We start from the raw sequence: 22112 nt of genomic DNA, 5'->3' as shown, positions 1-22112 counted from the left end.
TACCATGCCTGGCTAATTTTTGCATTTTTAGTAGAGACAGGATTTCACCATGTTGGCTAGGCTGGTGATGAACTCCTGGCCTCAAATGATCCGCCTGTTTCGGCCTCCCAAAGTGGTGGGATTACAGATGTGAGCCACCACTCTGCCTGAATTTTTGTTTTCTGATGAGTCTCCAAGGTAATGAAAGAACCTGGATAATGGACACACAGCAGTGTCAGCCAGTATAGATGGGACCTGTCTGGCAGGGGGCAGGGCAGGCATGGATGGGGAAAGCTGGCAGTGAACTTGACTGAATTGGTTAGAATCCCCGCTCAACAGTCCCTCAGACCCCTTGTTTGTCTTTGTAGGTAGCTGCAGCAAAGTCCACTTCCATCTGCCTTACCGGTGGCAGATGCTTATTGGTAAAACCTGGACGGACTTCGAGCACATGGAGATGATCGAAAAAGACTACTGTAACCCCGGAATCCACCTGTAAGTTGGTGGCTGTACTCTGGCTTTCAAGAGTCCAACATTACCAAAGGGAAGCATTAGTGCTAGGCTCAGGGGAAGAAGAAAAAAACACTTTTCCATCGGAATCCCATTCGAGTGTGAAATACCTCTTGAGATAAAAATGGCAAATGCCTGCCGAGTTAATGAAGGAAAAACACAGCTGGGTGGGTTTGAGGTCACACTGAGCCTGGCTAATACCAGAGATCCTGGGAATGTTTGCTAACTCAAATGAAACGAACAGTGACATGATTATTTGTTTAGTTGATAGTTGTCTGTGTCCTGCAGAAAAGCACAATGCAGAGTGAGGCTTGTATCCTGATCAGTTCGTCACAGAACTTTTAAAAGTACTAAATGATTTAGGACAAAAGAGCCTCTGGTTTAACTTCATAATTTAAAAACACGATGTGAATAATTTCATATAGTTTTAGTGTAGAATTTTGTTGTATACTTTAGCATTTAATACCTTCCTTATGTTTGCTATTTTCTCTATCGAGGCATCTAAGAGGGTACCTTACATTTCTGCTTCTGGCCGAGCGTGGTTGCTCATGCTTGTAATCCTAGCACTTTGGGAGGCTGAGGCAGGAGGATCACTTGAGCTCAGGAGTTCGAGATCAGCCTGGGCAACATGAGAAAACCCTGTCTCTACCAACAATACAAAAACTAGCCAGGCATGGTAGCACGCACCTGTGGTCCCAGCTACTCTCTGCTCGGGAAGCTGATGTGAGAGGATCACTGGAGCCCAAGAAGTGGAGGCTGCAATGAGCCGTGATTGTGCTACCACACTCCAGTCTGGGTGACGGAGGGAGACCCTGTCTCAAAAATAAATAAGTAAAAACATTTCTCCTTCTGGAAGAGCTGAAATTGGTGATACCCATATGACCGTATTTATCTATGGTGTGCAGGGATATAAGAAACATCCCAGTTTTACAAGGAAATTCGTAAGGCGGAAAAGTTACATTACTTTTCATCATATGAGAATTTAGTGATTTGAGGGTGGAGATTCTGTGTTGCTGGATTTGTACCACTAGAGGGCGACATCAGCTACTTTCTTGTTGCTAGGTCTCTATTTCCGCTCCCAGGCACGTTGAGAGCAGGGTTTCTCAACCTCAGCACTACTGACGTTTTGGGCCAGATTGTGTTTAGCACTATTCCTAGCCTTAATCCACAGATGACAGGAAGCACCACCCCCCGACCAGCCCCGCTGGTTGTCATAACCCAAAATGTCTTCAGATGTTGTAAAATACCCACTGAGATCAAAATCGTTCCTGATTGAGAACCACTGATCTAAGAGGTCTTTCTTAGAGCAGCAATTCTCAAACTTTTCGGTCAGAGGACTCCTCAACACTTAAAATGTACTCAGGATCCCAAAGAATTTCTGTTTATGTGGAATATAGCTATCAATATTTACCATATTAAAAATTAAAACTGAGAACAATTATATATTTGATTCACTTAAAAATAAGAATAAGCTTGCTATATGTTAACATAATGAACATGTTTCATGTAACTATATTTAATACTATATACATATTCACGTATATCCATTTAATATACATACCCAGGTATATAACTGTGTGTATTTATTTATGTGTTTAATTATATAAATATTTATATGGATAATTATAAAATAACTGTTTTCCAAAACAAAAAATTTATTGAGAGGAGCTTTATATTTTTGCAAATTAATGTCTGGCATAATAGAAGATAACTAGATTCTCCTATCTGCTTCTTTATTCAATCTGCTGTGAAATCATATATTGTGTAGCCTCTGGAAAATTTCATCGTGTATTCCTGAGAGAATGAAAGTGAAAAAAGCAAATAATGTTTAATGTTATTATGAAAATAACTTTAACCTTGCCAATTTTCTGCAAGCGTCTCCACATTTTGATAACGATTTAAATAATAATAAATAATTTTAAAAATGGACCAAATGTGAGTTTCTAACATACTTTATAACATTGAGCCAATCAGGAGTTTTGTGGGCACAGTTTTATTTTGATATACACTATGTAACACCATTAATTATGTGGTGCAGGCAAGTCACTTTCCCTTCTGCGTTTCCATTTTTCTTTTATGTGTAGGACCTGGAGCTATGGAAAGAAAACTTGAAGATCTATTTTAGCCCTGAAAGTTTAATTCTGTGCTCTCATTAGGGAAGACGAGATTGTAGAAAATAGGGGTCAATGAAGCATTATGTTAACTTAATACTTTTCTCTCTCAGCTGTTCTGTAGGAGTTTATACAATCAATTTTCGGGAAATGAGTAGTGATTTCTTTCCCATCCGACGCCTCTCTACTCCTTCTTCTGTCACCAAGCCAGCCAATTCTGTCTTCACCACCAAATGGATTTGGTATTGGAAGAATGAATCTGGCACATGGATTCAGTATGGAGAAGAGGTGAGCACTGTTCCTCCTTGTAGGGGGCTCTTGTTTAAGCTTGTCAACTTAAAAACAACACTATTGGCTGGGCACGGTGGCTCACGCCTGTAATCCCAGCACTTTGGGAGGCTGAGGCAGGTGGATCACCTGAGATCAGGAGTTCGAGACCAGCCTGGCCAACATGGTGAAACCCCATCTCTATTAAAAATACAAAAATTAGCCAGGCGTGGTGGCAGGCGCCTATAATCCCCGCTACCCCGGAGGCTGAGGCAGGAGAATCTCTTGAACCCGGGAGATGGATGTTGTAGTGAGCTGAGATTTCGCCACTGCATTCCAGCCTGGGGGATGGAGTGAGACTCTGTCTCCTAAATAAATAAATGAATAAATAAAATAATAAGAACACTATTAATGAAATGTTTGAAGCCTATGTGGCTACCCATGGAGTGTGGTAGAGGAAGTGGTATTTTTTTACTTTGCACACAGCTATATTCAATTTTTTTTCAGCAAGCATGCACTCCAATTGCAGTCATACATTAAAGTATATATTAATTTTTTTTTTTTTTTTTTTTTTTGAGATGGAGTTTCACTCTTATCACCCATGCTGGAGTGCAATGGCGTTATCTGGGCTCACTGCAACCTCCATCTCCTGGGTTCAAGCGATCTTCCTGCCTCAGCCTCCCGAGTAGCTGGGATTACAGGCATGTACCACCACACCCAGCTAATTTTTGTATTTTTAGTAGACATGGGGTTTCAACATGTTGGACAGGCTAGTCGTGAACTCCTGACCTCAGGTTATCCGCCCACCTCGGCTTCCCAAAGTGTTGGGATTATAGACGTGAGCCACCGCGCCCGGCCATATATTAATTATTTTTAAGGAACCGCTTGAGACATGTCAGCTGCACTTCCCTCTTTCCTCACCATCAGAGGGGAGGGCGGAACCTTGAGATAGCTTTCTATGTATAAACACATAAAATGTACAGAGACTACTGCTTTGAGCTGGAAAAGAGGGCAAGAGTGAGAACTTAAAGGACCGTATGGATGATGGCATGGTTAATTAGACCAGGGCATGTGTTAATTCACTCAAGCAGTGAAACCACATCTGGTACAGATAGTCACTACTATTCAATCGGAGTCTGGATTTAGATGGACTTAAAGGACTGGAACTAGAAGATCCTAGGCTGACCCATAGTGGGGGCATAGTAACAGGGATGGAAGTTTAGATAAGCAGAGCCTCTGTCCTTCCGTCTCAGTGTCCCTTCCTCCCTTCAACTCATAGGATTAAAGAGAGAGAGAAAACAGACCTTAAGCAGGTAATGAAATCAGGGTGATGAGAAACAGAAAATGAAAGCAAGAGATTAAAATGAAGCCAAAAATAATGCATGGGCTGGGTGCGGTGGCTCACTCCTGTAATCCCAGCACTTTGGGAGGCCGAGGGGGGTGGATCACCTGAAGTCAGGAGTTCGAGACCAGCCCGGCCAGCATGGTGAAACCCTGTCTCTACTGAAAATACAAAAAATTAGCCGGGTGTGGTGGCACGTGCTTGTAATCCCAGCTACTCAGGAGGCTGAGGCAGGAGAATTGCTTGAATCTGGAGGCAGAGGTTGCAGTGAGCCGAGATTGCACCACTGCACTCCAGCCTGAGTGACAAAGTGAGACTCCAAAAAAAAAAAAAAAAAAGACAATTCAGGGACAAAGGAATGGCAGTGTAAGGTTCTACATATTTAGGTTGGTGTAAAATTACTTTTGGGTTGGTGGTAATTACTTTTAATGGCAAAAACTGATTACTTTTGCACCGAACTAATAGTTACGAGTCAGTGGGTTATACATTTGGCTCTGAGCTGCCTAACTGCCAAAGCAAGCAAAATACTTGGGAGAGGCACTGCTCTGTTATGTTAGTGAGGCCTGAGGAAAACACTTCCTGTAGTGGGCCACATGGCGGGAACCCTGTGTGCTGTGGTGAGGTCCTCAACCACAAACAGCCCTACCATGAATTCAGCAGCATATTGGTTTCCAAACTGTCTTAGCAGCAGATACATTTTATCAAACCATCTTTCAAAGACCCTAAACGAGCCAACTAGAGTAGAGCAGGGCTGCCCTGGTGGAATAGGATATGAGCTTAGAGCCGTCTCCTGGGCCCCTCCTTGTTGCTCTTCTCTCTCCTGTGGTGGCCCATGTAGCATCTCTGTGGAACAGAGTTCTGCTGAAACTCCTGTGTGTGTGAAAACACCTGTGATATTAAACTTTGCACAGATTCTTTGTATGCTCAAGCCAAGGATGATGTCAAATAAGCGATTCTGTCAGGCACCTGTGGAAATAAAATTATGAACCCAAATTAATTAGCCTTGGTTAAAATAAAAATAAGCTATAGGTCTTGATGGTTTTTATGTCAAATAATTGGAATTTTCAGTAAGATATAAAGGGGAAGGTTGGCAAACATTTGCATTCTAGTTACATCAAGTTTCCAGGGGGCCAGGCGTGGTGACTCATGTCAGTAATCCCAGCACTTTGGGAGGCCAAGGCAGGTGGATCACCTGAGGTCAGGAGTTCGAGACCAGCCTGGCCAACATGGTGAAACTGTGTCTCTATTAAAAATACACACAGAAAATTAGCTGGGAGTGGTGGTGCGCACCTGTAATTCCAGCCACTTGGGAGGCTGAGGCAGGAAAATCACTTGAACCCAGGAGGTAGGGGTTGCAGTGATCCGAGATTGTGCCACTACACTCCAGCCTAGGTGACAGAATAAGACTCCAAAAAAAAAAAAAAAAAGATTTCAGGAACCAAAAAGAAGTATTCTGGGGAAAGAGATTGTATTTAAATTTAAATTTACAGAAGTTCAATCATGTTCCCTAATAAAACATCAAGAAACTTCCTGAACTTTTTTTTTTTTTTTTTTTTGAGACAGAGTTTTGCTCTTGTTGCCCAGGCTAGAGTGCAATGTTGTGATCTCGGCTCACTGCAACCTCTGCCTCCCAGGTTCAAGCAATTCTCCTGCCTCAGCTTCCCGAGTAGCTGGGATTACAGGCACCCACCACCATGCCTGGCTAAGTTTTTGTATTTTTTGTTGAGATGGGGTTTCACCATGTTGGCCAGGCTGGTCTTGAACTCCTGACCTCAGATGATCCGCCCGCCTCTGCCTCCCAAAGTGCTGGGATTACAGGTGTAAGCCACCATGCCCAGCCCTTCCTGAGGTTTTTTTTTTTTTTTTGTGAGGCGGAGTCTTGCTCTGTTGCCCAGGCTGGAGTGCAGTGGTGCAATCTTGGCTTACTGCAAGCTCCGCCTTCTGGGTTTACGCCATTCTCCTGCCTCAGCCTCCCAAGTAGCTGGGACTACAGGCGCCCACCACGCCTGGCTAATTTTTTCTATTTTTAGTAGAGATGGGGTTTCACCATGTTAGCCAGGATGGTCTCGATCTCCTGACCTCGTGATCCGCCTGCCTCAGCCTCCCAAAGTGCTGGGATTACAGATGTGAGCCACTGCGCCCAGCCTCCTGAGGTTTTTAATACAAAGTTCTCACTGGGACATTTAGTCTGTGTTAGCTGTAGAGTTTTTATTTTATTTATTTTTATTTTTATATTCTGGATTCCCATGAAAACTGTAGAGTTTTTAGAATGTAACACTCAATCTGCAAACACATGAATGTTGTATTCATTAAATGTGACACAGGTTTGTTGGATGTTCACTGAAGATGTGAATGAACTCTTACTGTCTCATACTAATAAGACCCATCATTATATAAATTGAATTGGCTCTAGTTATTAAAAAAAAAAAAAGGAAAAATCAGGCCCTGGGTTTAATGTTTTCCTTGCTGGGAGTCCAAGTAAAATTAAAATAATGTTTCCAGGAGATTTGAACCCCACATATCAGGAGCAGCCTGGTTTCCTTCATGGGTCAATGCATTATGGTCCAAGTTTGCAGCTCTTTGTTGACCTGCCTTGAGCCAGTGTACAGGCTAGGATACTTAGAGAAAAGAGTGGACTGTGAAGCCTTCAGCCAGTGCCCCACAGCTTTTATTTCTTGTAACTGAATTTTGAATAAGTCAGGCAACTAAGAGTTCTGGGTTGGAACCTCCCTAAGAGGAACTTGAGGTGTAGAAATTTTTGCCAACAGAGTAGGCACATATGCTTTGATTATGAGCTCTCTGGGAGGTAAAATAGATATCCTTTTATGGAAATTGATGTACTTAACCAGGACTCATACCTACACAGATGGTGGGCAGGGAGAGGGTGTGGTATTAGAAATGATGAGTGAATCGATGGGCAGTTGGGCAGCAATGGTGTAGGGTAGAGTGATAGCAGGGCTGACAGGAGGGTAGAGCCTGGGAGTCGTTGAATGTGCACCAGGTAGGGAGTGCAGATTCAGGTCCTCGAAGATGTTTACCAGCAAAGTAGCTAAGCTTAGCAGCTGTGGAAGCTGGTGTTGAGAACCAGCTATGGCCTGAGAGACCCTCTCAGAGCAAGGACAAGCCACAGCTCTAGAAAGCCAAGGTTGAGGCAATCATTGACACACAAAATAAAAGCTAAGACCTGTTTACTGCAACTGAAACATAAATTCAAGTCTTGTGGGGAATAAATAATTGACGGCTGTGTGATTCATTCGTTTACTCAGACCTGGAGTAACAGCACTGTACCCTAGGACACATTATGGCTATTAAACTAATGGTAGCTAAAAGGTCTAATGAGACATCTTGCAAGGCTGTCACTACCTGTCACTTAAGAGTATGGACAACTGTAGCTTAGGATTGCCAAAGAACTGGGGCCAGCTCAGCACAGATATGACTGACTTTCAGATACCACAAAAAGGACTTATCCTTACAAGAATAGCTCAGGATACCTTTACAATAGAAGCACCTGGTAATTGACCCAGACAACACACAGGAACAAGAGAGGGACTTTGAGAGTTGCTTCTGGACCATCAGTCAGTTGCGTGACCTCTTGACCATAACATACCCATGACATGGGCATGCTCCCGCTGTCCTGTTAGTCTTACAATAGCAAGGGTTGAATGAACCAGCCTATACATCAAGCAGTGCCTGAGACTCATCTCTGATGTGGATTAAACCAAGGGGAAATGTTACCTTTGAGGACTTCACCACCTATCAGGGTTCATGAACATGACAAGCGCAGTGTGAAGGCAAGGCTAGAGAAGGTCGGTGTGGAGCCATGCTAGGCTGTGCAGATGCTCAGACACTGACTTAGTGGCTTTGCGCTGTCCAGTATGACAACCACTTGCCACATGTGGCAATTTCATTTTAAACTTTAATTAAACACATAAAAAATTAAGAAATCAGTTCCATGGTCACTGTAGTCACATTTTCAGTGCTGTATAGGCACATATAGCTTCACTACTGAAGGAGTTAAAAATATACCACCCTGGCATATTGACTATTTTGAGTTAAAAGCACTTGAAAAACAGCAGGTGCAAGACGATCACTCTGACCTTCTGTTACTTAAAAGCAGGAGATGAAATTCTCATGTGAAAGATGTTCTTCCTAGGCTGGGCATGGTGGCTCACGCCTGTAATCCCAGCACTTTGGGAGGCTGAGGCGGGCAGATCACTTGAGGTCAGGAATTGGAGACCAGCCTGGCCAACGTGGTGAAACTGCATCTCTACTAAAAATACAAGAATCAGCCGGGTGTGGTGGGTCATGCCTGTAATCCCAGCTACTCGAGAGGCTGAGGCAGGAGAATCACTTGAACCCGGGAGGTGGAGGTTGCAGTGAGCTGAGATCGCACCATTGCGCTCCAGCCTGGGTGACAGAGACTCACTGAGTCTCAAAATAATAATAATAACAAAAAATAAAGAAAGAGGTCCTCCCTATACCAGAATGAAAGTAGCATTCTTATCATCAAAGCCAAGAAACCTGTGCAAACAAATCCTATTAGACAACTCTTCATCCTCCTGGACACTTCTCCACCCAATTAACTTCCCTAGCCGAAGCCCCTTTGCTTCATCCCATTTTCATAATTTATGACTTGTTGTCTAATTCAATACAAGTGTTTATCTCTAACTGCAGCTTAAGGTCTTCACTTTCTTGTGAAGGCTCCTGTGCCACATAAAACTTGTATTAAATGAACGTGTATGCTTTTCTCCTGTTGGTCTTTTTGTGTATAAATTTATAGAGTACAAATGTAATTTTGTTACATGCGTAGATTACCTAGTAGTAAAGTCAGGGCTTTTAGGGTGTCCGTCACCTGAATAATGTACATTGTACCCATTAAGTAATTTTTCATCATCTACTCCCTTCCCAACCTGCCCTATCCTTCTGAGTCTCCATTGTCTGTCATTCCTATTGTGGTCTTATGTCAATTTAATGCTCAGGTCCAGCCAAAATACTATAAAAGGGTAGAGATGAATTTTGCTTCCCTGGCCAGGTGCAGTAGCTCATGCCTGTAATCCCAGCACTTTGGGAGGTCGAGGCAAGCGGATCACCTGAGGTCAGAAGTTCGAAACCAGCCTGATCAATGCAGTGAAACCCTGTCTCTACTAAAAATACAAAAATTAGCTGGGGTGTGGTGACATGCGCCTGTAATCCCAGCTACTCAGGAGGCTGAGGCGGGAGAATCCCTTGAACCCAGGAGGCGGAGGTTGCAGTGAGCCGAGATTGTGCCACTGCACTCCAGCCTGGGCAACAGAGGGAGAGGGGACATCCTGTCTCAAAAAAAAAAAAAAAAAAGAAAGAAATTTTACCTCCCCTACATATCATATAGGACAGCGCAGAGAACATTTTCATCACCACAGAATGTTCTAGTGAATAGCACTGGTCTAGACCCTAGAGACTTGCTAGTCAAAGTGAGGTCCGCAGACCAGCAGCATCAGCCTCAGCGTCACCCGGGAGCTGGCAGAAGTATGGAATCTAAATCGTCCCCAACTTTCCCAGAATCATATCTGCACTTTGATATGATCTCTGGGGCACTCACATGTATGTCAATGTTTGAAAGTCTCTGGCCTTTTAAACCAGGAACAGAGTGGGTTTTACAGAGCTGAGCAGGCAGTGGATGCATATAGGACTTCAACTGTAGGGATGGGAAATTGGGAAGCGATTCAGCTAGTGGTCAAATGAGGGGGGATACCAAGGTGCTAGAGCGGCTCTACCCGCCCCACATCATGCCAGAGGTGTTTTGCCCACTTTGGCCCGAGGAAGGCATAGGGTTTACCAGGCACCATTGAATCACAGCAGCAAGCTCTTTTACAATCACTCTGATAGATACTATCCACAAAGCTGTGGCAACAAGCATCTTCATGATATGACTTAATTGTTGGCTGCTGTAAGTCAGAATGTTCTGCTAAAGTCAGCGTCCTTGTCCTTTCCACCCTTTGTACTGGTTCTACTTCCTGAAACACATTCAAGTTTATTCCTACTTTGCCCTGTGTACAAATATTTGAACACTGCTTTCTGCTCCCACCATGCTCCACTCCAGGATAAAGAGACCCAGCTCAGGCCTTTCTCTGTCCAGGACGTTTTCCTTGGACACGTACATTCTGTTGCCCTCTGCTTACAACCAGCAGGCATTTCCATTAGGGAAGAGGAAGGGGCGTAGGTCCAGCTGAAAGCCCGAGTCTGGAATGTCATTTAAAAAAGGAACTGTGAGCCCCTCCCCACCACGGCTGCTTGGAAAAATTTGCTGTCATTAACTCCTTTGTTCTAGATCACAGGAAACAAGTGTCTCCTCACCATTAAATACTGGGAACCCCTGCTGCTAGGGGCGTACTTCTAGTGTGCCCTGATTGGCCACCCTGGCCACGGAATGAGGAATAAGGGCAGTGGATCCGTAGCCTAGCCTGCCCCTTGCTAAAATCAACTCATTTCCCTTTTACCTACACATTCTGATGTTTGCATGCTTTCTATATGCTTTGAGACTAGAGATTATAGCTTTACATTTGGGGGGTATGCCTCATCCCTTCTTTTCTTTCTTTTTTTGATGGAGTCTCGCTCTGTCGCCAGGCTCTGCAGTGGCACGATCTCGGCTCACTGCAACCTCTGCCTCCTGGGTTTAAGCGATTCTCCTGTCTCAGCCTCCCGAGTAGCTGGGACTACAGGCATGTGCCACCATGTCCAGCTAATTTTTGAATTTTTAGTAGAGACGGGGTTTCACCATGTTGGCCAGGATGGTCTCGATCTCTTGACCTCGTGATCCACCCTCCTTGGCCTCCCAAAGTGCTGGGATTACAGGTGTGAGCCACTGCACCTGGCCACCTCATCCCTTTCATTATAGCTCCAGTTAGTGGCAAATCCAAGTGCATTTTCAGTTAGTTGGCTAGCAGGAGGCTTGGCCAATTTTGTTTACTTACTCTGGTTTGGGGCAGAGGAGAGGGTTAGGTTATTTATATTTGAACACTGCAACTGTTGGAGTTTGGACGAGGAGCAGATGGTCTTTCTTTACTTCCCTTCAAGACTACTGTAAACTGTGCGTGGCTAGAATAGCCCACGATGTTCTATTTCATGTAAGAGTCAGTGTCAGATTCTGTTAGATGACAGATGCCGGCGCGGCATCACAAAAGAGGGGATGCAAGTTGCTCTGTACATTTGGCTCGTATTTTATGGAAGGCTGTAAAAGAGTATTGCAAAAAGCTACATTTCTCAGGCCTCCCCCAAGTGTGTAGTGAGTTTCTGCAGGATAGACTTGTCTCTCTTAGGTATCATGATGGAGAAGACCACAGAAGTCTGTGACATAGCCCTGAGCTGGAAGCTCTTACAGTCTGGTTCGGGAAGCAAAATGTACTCCTGTTCACATCCCATTGCTAAAATGAAATCATATAACAGCAGAGATTTCCTAAAAGCCTACCCTGAACTCTTTACCTTTTATTTTTTTTCCAATTAGAAAGACAAACGGAAAAGTTCAAACATCGACTCTTCATACCTGGAGTCTCTCTATCAATCCTGTCCGAGGGGAGTTGTGACATTTCAGGCGGGCTCACGGAACTATGAGCTGAGTTTCCAAGGTGAGTTTCTATGTTTGGCAGTGTTGTGTGTCGTTGAAATCTGCCTGCAGTGTACATGTGGGAGTGGGAGCAGAGTAGGTATGCATTGCTATGGCCAGGGTCAAGGTCAAGATTTAGCAAGGCGGTGGAGTGCAAGCTAGTGGCCATCAGAAGACCTGTGTTCTAGAGCTCTGGTTCTGACCAACACTTGCTCTGCCACCCTAAGAGGGGCACCTGGCCTATCTAGGCCCACTTCTCTGAACTGCAAAATCAGGGGCTCAAACTAAGTAGTCTTGGGGGTACTTCCAGCTCTGCCATGCTGTTTCTGATTCTGGGTGGGCAGCTGCCCAGGCAGAGGCAATCTTTCAGGTGCTGGCGACTACGATAGAGGCCTTGGGGTTTTGGGCACCTTCAGAGTTTTAGAAACCTGCTGTTTCTTTTAGGGTTTATCATCTAGGTCAGTGGTTCCATCATCATATTGGTACCCAATCTATGGATTGGATACTGCTACTATAGATGTAGTATCCATCTATAGTAGCTCCAATAAACATGGTGAAAGTACTTTGCCTTCCACCCTGTTTATTGGGGCTACTATAGAAAGGTCTTCTGGTGAGCTGCTGCCAATCTACCTGCTGTTGTTTAGTTAGATATCAGGGCAGGAACTGCCCTCCTTCTGAAGGTACCATCCCGTTGGTCACCCCCTGCACATGATCAAGTACTTGCCCTTTCGGGACTTGCAGGTGCTTTGGAAGAGGTAAAGGAGCCTTTCTTAGGTCCCTGAATTTGCAGATGGTACCTGCAGTTGGATCCTGTACCACTTAGTGGGCATTAGATGATGTAGCTTTTACAAGGACCATTATACCAAGTATTTGGAAAAACAATCTGGCAGTACATGTCAAGTAACATTAAAATTTGCTAATATGTTTGTCTTTTCATTCCCTCAGGAACCTTTCTTAGGAAATAATTCACTAGAAGAAGGGGGGAAAGAAGCTATAGGCATAAAGTAAGGTGCTTGTTAAGCAGCATGGTGTGACCCAAGAATACTAGATCAAAACCATTATCTATAGTACTAAAAGTAGGACCAGTCTGTACCAGTACAGTGGTGACTAAATAAATTAAGGTATTAAATTTCAGTGGTGTATTTGGCACTTGTTAAAGATTTTGATTGTGAAAATTAGGAAAAGCAAAATTTGGTATTGTTAAATGAAAAAGGCAGAACACTTTTTTTTTTTTTTTGAGACAAGGTCCCACTCCATCACTCAGGCTAGAGTGTGGTGACGCCATCACGGCTCACTGCAGCCTCAACCTCCCAGGCTCAAGCGGTCCTGTCACCTCAGCCTCCCAACTAACTGGGAGTACAGGTTCATGCCACCATGCCCAGCTAATTTTCAAATTTTTTTGTAGAAATGGGGGTCTCACTTCGTTGCCCAGGCTGATCTTAAACTCTGGAGCTCAAGCGATCCTCCCACCTCAACCTCCCAAAATGCTAGGATTACAGGCATGACCCATAGTGCTCAGCCAGAACCCCAGATTTATGTTTCTGAAATTTTCTGTTTATATTTAAAATAGAAAAGTTAAAAAAAAAAACAAAAATCAATGTGCATGATAATTGCAGCAATGCATGCATGTGGGCTAAGACTGGAAGATAATGAAAAACTAAAATCTCTTCGATTGGGTGGTAGAATTAAAAATGACTTAAATTAAAAAAAAATTCTTAGATGGTATTGTATTTTTTTTATGGTTTAAAAGGGTGGTGGAGAGATGAGAGCCAATAGACTTTGTTCCTGAATCTAGAGCAATTTGTCCAGCTACTTCTGTTTGTTTGGTTCATAGAAACCAGTTCAGAGCAGTTTATAGTGTTCCAAATGGCTTTTTCTTTTCTTTTTTTTTTTTTTTTTGAGACAGAGTCTTGTTTTGTCACCAGGCTGGAGTGCAAAGGCGCAATCTCGGCTCACTGCAACCTCCACCTCCAAGGTTCAAGTGATTCTCTTGCCTCAGCCTCCCAAGTAGCTAGGACTACAGGTGTGTGCCACCACGCCTGGTTAATATTTTGTATTTTTAGTAGAGATGAGGTTTCACCATGTTAGCCAGGATGGTCTCGAACTCCTGACCTCGTGATCCACCTGCCTCAGCCTCCCAAAGTGTTGGGATTACAGGTGTGAGCCACTGCGCCCGGCTGCCTTTTTCTATTTCTTAACTAGACTGCAAGTGTATTCTGTCATGCATTAAGCTAGTATCTGAGTGCCAGCTGTATACTGGCTCCTGCTGTGGGTGCTGGGATATAGTGGTGAAGTTGCTCTTCGAGCCTATATTCAAAAGGGCGGTGAGAGACAGTGGTCAAGTAAACAAGTGAGGCCATTTCAGAAAGTGGTAACAGTTACTGAGAAAATGAAACAGTGGAGAAAATGAAACAGTGCAAGGAAGCAGCCAGAGAATGGAGGAGTCAGTGGGACAGCGCTTACTTTTTTTTTTTTTTTTTTTTTTGAGACGGAGTCTCGCTCTGTCACCCAGGCTGGAGTGCAGTGGCGCGATCTCGGCTCACTGCAAGCTCCGCCTCCCGGGTTCACGCCATTCTCCTGCCTCAGCCTCTCCGAGTAGCTGGGAATACAGGCGCCCGCCACCACGCCCGGCTAATTTTTTTTGTATTTTTAGTAGGGACGGGGTTTCACCGTGGTCTCGATCTCCTGACCTCGTGATCCGCCCGCCAAAGGGGACAGCACTTACTTTTATAGAGCAGCCTCAGCTTGCGGGAAGGAGGGTGCTCCAGGAGGAGGAAGAACTAAGGCTAAGGCTGGAAGGTACAGACCAGCTTGAAGTTTCACAGAAGAGGTAGATGGTCTGTAAGAGATGACAGCAGAGATAGAAACTTGGATATTTTATTAGACGGGGGCCCTGGGAAGATTTTGAGCAGTGTTGTGGCATGATCCGATTTGCTTTTGTGTGTGTGTGTGTGTGTGTGTGTGTGTGTGTGGTTTTTTATGTTTGTTTCATATTTTAAGAGTGCAGTTGGATGAGTATTGACAAATGCATGTAACCACCACCCTAAGCAGGATATAGAACATTTCCATCAATCCCAAAAGTTTCCTTATGTCTCTTTGCAGTGAGTCTCCCCAGCAACACCACATACACGTCACTTTATCCCCATCACAGGCTGTTGCTGATTTGCTTTCTGTCCCTGTTTTACCTGTTCTAGAACTTGATATTAATAAATGCTTGCAGTAGGCACGTTGCATGTGGCTGACTTCTTTCACTCTGAATAATGTTTTTTAGACTCATCCACGTCGTTCCATGTATAGTAGTTGTTCCTCTTTTATTACTGAGGAATAAGTAATAAGTTATTGTAAGGCTATTCCATAGTTTATTCGTTTACCAGCTGATGGACATTTAGGTTATTTCTCCTTTTTGGCTATCATAATAAAGCTGCTGTGAGCATTCATATGCACATCTTTGTGTAGATACAGGTTTTCATTTCTCGTGGGTAAATACCCAGAAATGGGATTGCTAAATCGTATAGGGGTGAATATTTAACTGTATAAGAAACCACCAAACTGTTTTCCAACGTGGTGGTTTTTTTTGTTTGTTTGTTTGTTTTTTGAGACGGAGTCTCGCTCTGCCACCCAGGCTGGAGTGCAGTGGCGCAATCTCGGCTCACTGCAAGCCCCGCCTCCCGGGTTCACGCCATTCTCCTGCCTCAGCCTCCCAAGTAGCTGGGACTACAGGCGCCCGCCACCACGCCCGGCTAATTTTTTGTATTTTTAGTAGAAACGGGGTTTCACCGTGTTAGCCAGGATGGTCTCGATCTCCTGACCTCGTGATCCACTCACCTCGGCCTCCCAAAGTGCTGGGATTACAGGGCACCTGGCCCAACGTGGTGGTTTCATTTTACACTCTCACTAGCAATATATTATGACTTACTTTTTGAAGGGATCACTCTGGTTGCAGTTTGGACTGAGGTTTACAGCATGAATTGAAAATGATCTTTCACACTTGATGTAGAAAAGAGCCCGTCAAGACAGCTACCAGATTCCAGCCCGTAATCACTGATGTCTGGTGCAGGGAAGCTTGCAAGGATGGTGTCTTGTTATTTGGCTGCCCCAGCTCTCCTCTTTTACCATCCAACTTGGATTTGAAGATTAGATTAATTCCTGAATATTCATTCACTCCTTTGCTTTGAGGCTTCTACTAATGGCAGTGAAGGATACAAGTCTTTTACTGTGAGCAATTCTCATCCCAAAGGATTTTCTCTATTCGTATACATCCAGGTCAGTCTTGAATATTTGCTGTGTAAATAGCCTCTGCAAAATAACAAGAAGTCATTTTCTGGGACTGATCCTGATTCTCACTGCTTTTTTTTTTTTTTCTGTCCAAAGGGATGATTCAGACAAACATAGCTTCCAAAACTCAAAAGGATGTCATCAGAAGACCAACATTTGTGTCTCAGTGGTATGTGCAGCAGATGAAGAGAGGGCCAGAGTAAGTGTTCGAAGCAGCTGTTTGCTGACAGATGCTTGAGATGTTCATGCCCTGGGCTCATCAAGTCACTCGTGAATCTGGAGCCTGTTTCCCTGAAAAGTTCCTGCTTGCATTACTCTGCAGTTTCCATTTGCATTATCGATGAGTAAGATGCTTGTTAAGCAGCATGGTGTGACTGAAAGGATACTAGATCAGAAAATGAATTTTCTTTCTGAAAGGGAAGTCTGAGCAAGTCTCCTAAATACTCTGGGCTTTAGCTTCTCCAGCTGTTTAAGAGCTGGATTGATGCAGTATGCCTAAGGAATAATCACATGTACTGGGTTTTTCTTTTGCTGTGGATTCTTTTTTTTTTTTTTTTTTTTTTAAGAGATGGGGTCTCACTTTGTTGCCCAGGCTGGTCTCAGACTCCTGAGCTCAAGTGATCTGCCTACCTCAGTCTCCCAAAGTGCTGGGATTACAGGCATGAGCCACCGTGCCTGGCTTTGCTGTGGATTCTTTTGTGTGTCTTTTGTTTTCCTACACGACTTATAGAGGATGAGGGGCGGAGAAAGAGATAGAAAAAAGGGATGAGCTAGCTGTTAGAGCAAGGGCTTCGGCGAGAGATAATGTTGATTGAAGGGATTTTAAAGGAAATGTTGCTGTGGGGGATTCGTTGTAACTCTCCTTGTGAACTGCTCAGTAAACTCTGCATTGTTCATGAACATTTTTGGAGTTGGATATTTTTTTTCTGGGCGATGTGCGATTACGTAAAACAGGCTTCAAGAGAAGTATAAAGTCAAGGTGTTCTAACTAGGTTCTTTTGGTTGTAAGAATTCAAGCTATTTGATGAAAAAGGGAAGTTGCTAAAAAGATAAATAACTATGAGGTCATATGGAAAACAACTCGCAAGAATCTAAGAATGGAAACTGAGCTATATCAGGGCCTCAGGAAGGGGAGTTGCTTCCAATTCTGCTTTAGAACTGGAGCAGCCTAGAGTCAAAGATTCTTTCTTGGGACCAGGTTAGCAGCCTGGATGCTGGATCTAGCTCACTTAGGTTCAAATTCCACCCTGCCACCCATTAGCTGTGTGGATTTGGACAAATGAATCACTCTGTATATCCTCATCTGTAAAATGGGCTTAATAATAATACCTTCCTCACGGTTGCTTGGGTAACACATTCCAAACACTCATCGGGTGTTCAGAAAATGTTAACTGCTCTGATTATTATTATTTTTATTCCCCTGCTATTAATAGACTTAGTAACTATATATATAATTAAGTTGACTTAATTCTAATTCATAATTCCAACTTGTATATCCCTTCAGCCTTATCTTCTGCCACTAACTGCCTAATTTGCTCTGAATTTCTCAAGTTGATTTCCCAAGAATTAGAATCTGATTGGTGTAGCTATCTAAAGTCCCTTTGAGTAATTTTTTTTTTTTTTTTTTTTTTTGACAGAGTCTTACTCTGTCGCCCAGGTTGGAGTGTAGTGGCATGATTTCGGCTCACTGCAACCTCTGCCTCCCTGGTTGAAGTGATTCTCCTGTCTCAGCCTCCTGAGTAGCTGGGACTACAGACGCATGGCACTATGCCCAGCTAATTTTTGTATTTTTAATAGAGACGGGGTTTCACCATGAGGGCCAGGCTGGTCTCAAACTCTTTACCTCAGTTGATCCACCTGCCTCGGCCTCCCAAAGTGCTGGGATGACAGGCATGAGCCACTGCACTTGGCCCCTTCCCGTAGTTTAAATATTCAAATTAATAAAGTAAAAAGAATATTTCAGGGTTTAGGGAAGAGAGGAATAAAGCTCATGCCCTCACGGGAGCTTACATTCTGGTGGATGAGGCAATAACTATTTCAGTTCCTGACAAATGTTAGGTGGGGGGAAAAAAGGCAGAGTAGGAGGATGAGGAGGGGCTGTTCACATTCAGCCAATGAATGAGATCATCAGAGCTGCTTTTCATTCGTTACAATCGTTCTGGCAGGATGTCTTCACAAAAGTGTGTTGGAACTGTCTTTCCTTAAAGCAACAAAACTGCATTTTTTTTTTAAAGTTCCGATAATTTTGATTTTTTAACAATTCAGGTACTCCCAATTAGTCTCAACTAGTGAGACCATGCTTTGTGGCCCTTCCAGACAGCAGGAACTGTGGAAAGTATAGTAAACCTTGACTCCAAGCTGGATGGTTCTTTCTATGCACATGTATTTCTAGGGGAAAAATTGCTTTGTGGCGTTTCCAGATAGCTCCTGTAGTCAGCCATTGTCAATCTCAAGAACTTTCATATGTCAGAGTTGCTTCACGCTTTTCCATTTGCCCTTCCCCTCTCCAGGAATACTCCTTCCCGTCATTCACGTGAATACAGCACCCCTCATGATTTAGCTGGAATGCCACTTTCCCATACTATAACATTCCTTGTGACTCTCCTCCAATTCTCCTGTGCCCTCCAGGAACACTCGAGATTCCCTTATAGTACTTACCCACTTCTACCTTGTGATTCAGTTATTCATGTAAATGTCTCTAGCACAACCTTCCCTCCTCCTCCCTTCCCCCTCCCTCCCCACCAACCTCAATTATCAGCTCCTCAGAGCTCTTGAAATATGTTGTTTTTTTTTTTTGGTGGGGGGTGGTTAGGGGGTTAGGTTGCTGGGGTGCAGTGCACAATCACAGCTCACTGCAGCCTCAACCTCTGACTCAGGCGATCCTCCCACTGCAGTCACCCAAGTAACTAGAACTATGTGTGCACACCACTACACCTGGCTAATTTTTGTATTTTTTAATAGAGACACGGTTTCTCCAGGTTGCCCAGGCTGTCTTGGAATATTTTGTGTAATGCATGGCACATAGTGATAATAAATAGCCACATGAATAAAAAAAAATAAATTAGAAAAACATGTTAGTGGGGGAGGGTGGAGGGTGGGTCATGCAGGGAACCAACTTTAATCCTGCTCTCACTAGCCCAAGGAGACACACTTGCTGTAGGATAGAATAAGGGCTGGGGTACTATCCTGAACTACAGTGGGATATAGACGCGAACTATAGCACACATCACTGTTCATGGGCATCTTACAACATATTCATTCAATCTATCCCACGTTATACAAATCCAGAATGGAAACCTGACCTTAACATAGAGATAAATTGGGGCCAATCTTTCTCATTCTAATGAGTCATCTTCTTCTTTAAAGAGTTTTTTCCTTCAAGAGTTTATTTTTTAAAATGTAATTGTTTTGATCATGGAAAATTTCAAACATAAAGTACAAAGAATTGATAATAAACCCCTGAGTACCTATCATCCAACTTAAACACTGTCAATATTTTACTATCTTTGTAACATATTTGTAGTAGCAACAATATTGTTACTACCATCACCTCTAAACTTTTTTTTTTCTTTGAGAACGAGTCTCATTCTGCAGCAGGTTAGAGTGCAGTGGTGCAATCATGGCTCACTGCAGCCTCAAACACCTGGATTCATGTGATCCTCCTGCCTTAGCCTCCTGAGTAGCTGGGACTACAGCCATGCACCACCACACCTGGATAATTTAAAAAAAGTGTTTCTAGAAATGGGGAGGGGGATCCCACTGTGTTGCTCAGGCTGGTCTTAAACTCCAGAGCTCAAGCAATCCTCCTGCTTCGGTCTCCCAAAGTGCTGGGATTATAGGCATGAACCACCACACCTAGCCCAACTTTTTTTCTTTTGCTGGAATATTTTAATGTAAATCCAATACATGTTATCATTTCCCTGTATATATATTAGGTGTGTTCCTACCAGGTAAGAGGTTTTAAAAAACATTATACAATATCATTAACCTATGTAACAAAGTTAATGATAATTCTTTAATATCATCTAATACCCAGTTCACGTTTTATGTTTTCCCATTGTCTTAAACAATGACTATTTAGAGTTGATGTATTGCAAGTCAGTATCTAAGCAGGGTCTGTACACTGTGTTTGGTTGATTTGTGTCATAAATATCTTTTAGTCTACTACAGTTTCCCCTCCTCTACTTTTTTCATGCAATTTCATTTTTTAAGAAACTAGATAGGCCAGGTGTGGTGGCTCATGCCTGTAATCCTAGCACTTTGGGAGGCCGAGGCAGAAGGATTGCTTGAGCCCAGGAGTTCAACACCAGCCTGGGCAACATGGTGAGTTGAGACCCCATCTCTACAAAAACTTTTTAAAAAGTTGGACAGGTGTGGTGGTACACACTTGTGGTCCCAGCTACTCAAGAGGTTGAGGTAGGAGGATCACTTGAGCCCAGGAGGTTGAGCTGTGTTTGCACCATTGTACTCCAGCCTGGGCAACAGAGTGAGACTCTGTCTCAAAAAAAAAAAAAAAAAAGAAAAAGAAAATTAAACAATAAAAACAGCGACTAGGTGATTTGACCTATAGAATTTGCCAAATTCAAAATGTAGAAAATTAACCTGGCATGCTGGCTTACGCTTATAATCCTAGCACTTTGGGAGGTTGAGGTGGGAGGATCACTTGGGCCCAGGAGGTTGAGGATATACTGAGCCATGATCACACCACTGTACTTCAGCCTGGGTGACAGAGTGAAACTCTTTCTCAAAACAGATCAGCAAATTATTTCCTCATGGGGTCATTTGATGTGTAATTTCCATAAATTGATCATTAGATTTAGGGAACTGATTAGATTTAGGTTCAATTTTGAGTCAAGTATACTATACAATTGATGGCTTCGTACCAGTCATTCTGTCCCAACTTATGAAGAGATATACGGTGTCTGATTGTCCTATTTTTAGTGATGGAGATCACAGAGTAGGTTCAGGTCATTCCAGTCTGATCATTCCACTATACTATTCATCTGATCTTTCACTTAATGGTTTTAGTAGCTAATGATAATGATTGTTTAGAACCATGAGATCATTAGGTATTGCCAAATGGTGGTTTTCTAATTCTATCAACTCTTTTGCAAGTATTAGTGTGATTCATCTATAAAGAAGAATTTTTCTGGTAGCTTTAGGTTCTATGGAATAGAAAAAAAATTACTTCTTAGGTATGGTTACCCTGAAATACAGTTCATACTGGAAAGGCAGAATTCTTTCCTCTAAATTCCTAATATATTTAATTGTTTATCCTTTGACCAAGAAGCTGTAAGACACATTTGCTTAATGCTAACACATTAGGACCTTTGACAGTTGAGCAGAAATATAAAAAAGAGCCCATACTTTTACATTTTAAGTCAATAGGAAAATGGCATTTAATTGACCGATTATGAATAGTTGCAGCATTTTTAAAAGACATGATAACTGGTACCTCTATACCAGGAATATGCGAGGATGTAGTCCAGAGAAAAATACAGAAATAAATATCGTGTATTTCTCTAGGCATCCTTGGCCTAGTGGCTGGAAGTTGAGAGAAAACGTCACTTGGGCCTGTGGAGCAGAGAGTTAAGTGAATTCTTTCTCTTTATTTGTAGCCATCAGCCAGCAAAGACCTCGTCAGTGTCTTTAACTGCGACCTTTCGTCCTCAGGAGGACCTTTGCTTCCTATCCTCAAAGAAATATAAGGTACTTGGTTTTACATGTTTGGTGGATGAATCTGTTAAAAGTTAGAAAAAGTACTTTGCTACAAGTGTATGTGTTTGGATGAATGAATTGCTCCCACGAAACTCTTAGATCGGCTGGGTGCGGTGGCTCACCCCTGTAATCCTAGCATTTTGGGAGGCCGAGGCGGGTGGATTGCCTGAGCTCAGGAGTTCAAAACCAGCCTGGACAACACGGTGAAACCCCGTCTCTACCAAAAATACAAAAAAATTAGCCGGGCGTGGCAGCATGAGCCTGGAGTCCCAGCTACTTGGGATGCTGAGACAGGAGAATCGCCTGTACCCGGGAGGCGGAGGTTGCAGTGAGC

The 22112-nt window shown here is 43.3% G+C and overlaps 1 protein-coding gene across 2 annotated transcripts in view; it reads left to right on the top strand.

Annotated features, from left to right (window-relative positions):
* The window catches only part of ZC3HAV1 (zinc finger CCCH-type containing, antiviral 1), a 70008-nt gene that overhangs the window by 36877 nt on the left and 11019 nt on the right, over positions 1 to 22112 (top strand). For both annotated transcript variants that reach the window (XM_030826025.1, XM_030826024.1), the window contains exons 6-10: positions 348 to 471; positions 2711 to 2885; positions 11687 to 11807; positions 16157 to 16259; positions 21679 to 21769. In XM_030826025.1, coding sequence (XP_030681885.1) covers positions 348 to 471; positions 2711 to 2885; positions 11687 to 11807; positions 16157 to 16259; positions 21679 to 21769 — 614 coding nt within the window. The remainder of the gene's footprint in view (positions 1 to 347; positions 472 to 2710; positions 2886 to 11686; positions 11808 to 16156; positions 16260 to 21678; positions 21770 to 22112) is intronic.

The sequence above is a fragment of the Nomascus leucogenys genome, chromosome 13 (assembly GCF_006542625.1).
Source record: "Nomascus leucogenys isolate Asia chromosome 13, Asia_NLE_v1, whole genome shotgun sequence".
Lineage (NCBI taxonomy): Eukaryota > Metazoa > Chordata > Mammalia > Primates > Hylobatidae > Nomascus > Nomascus leucogenys.
The sequence above is the reverse complement of the archived record's forward strand: the minus strand, read 5'-3'. Positions and strand labels throughout refer to the sequence as shown.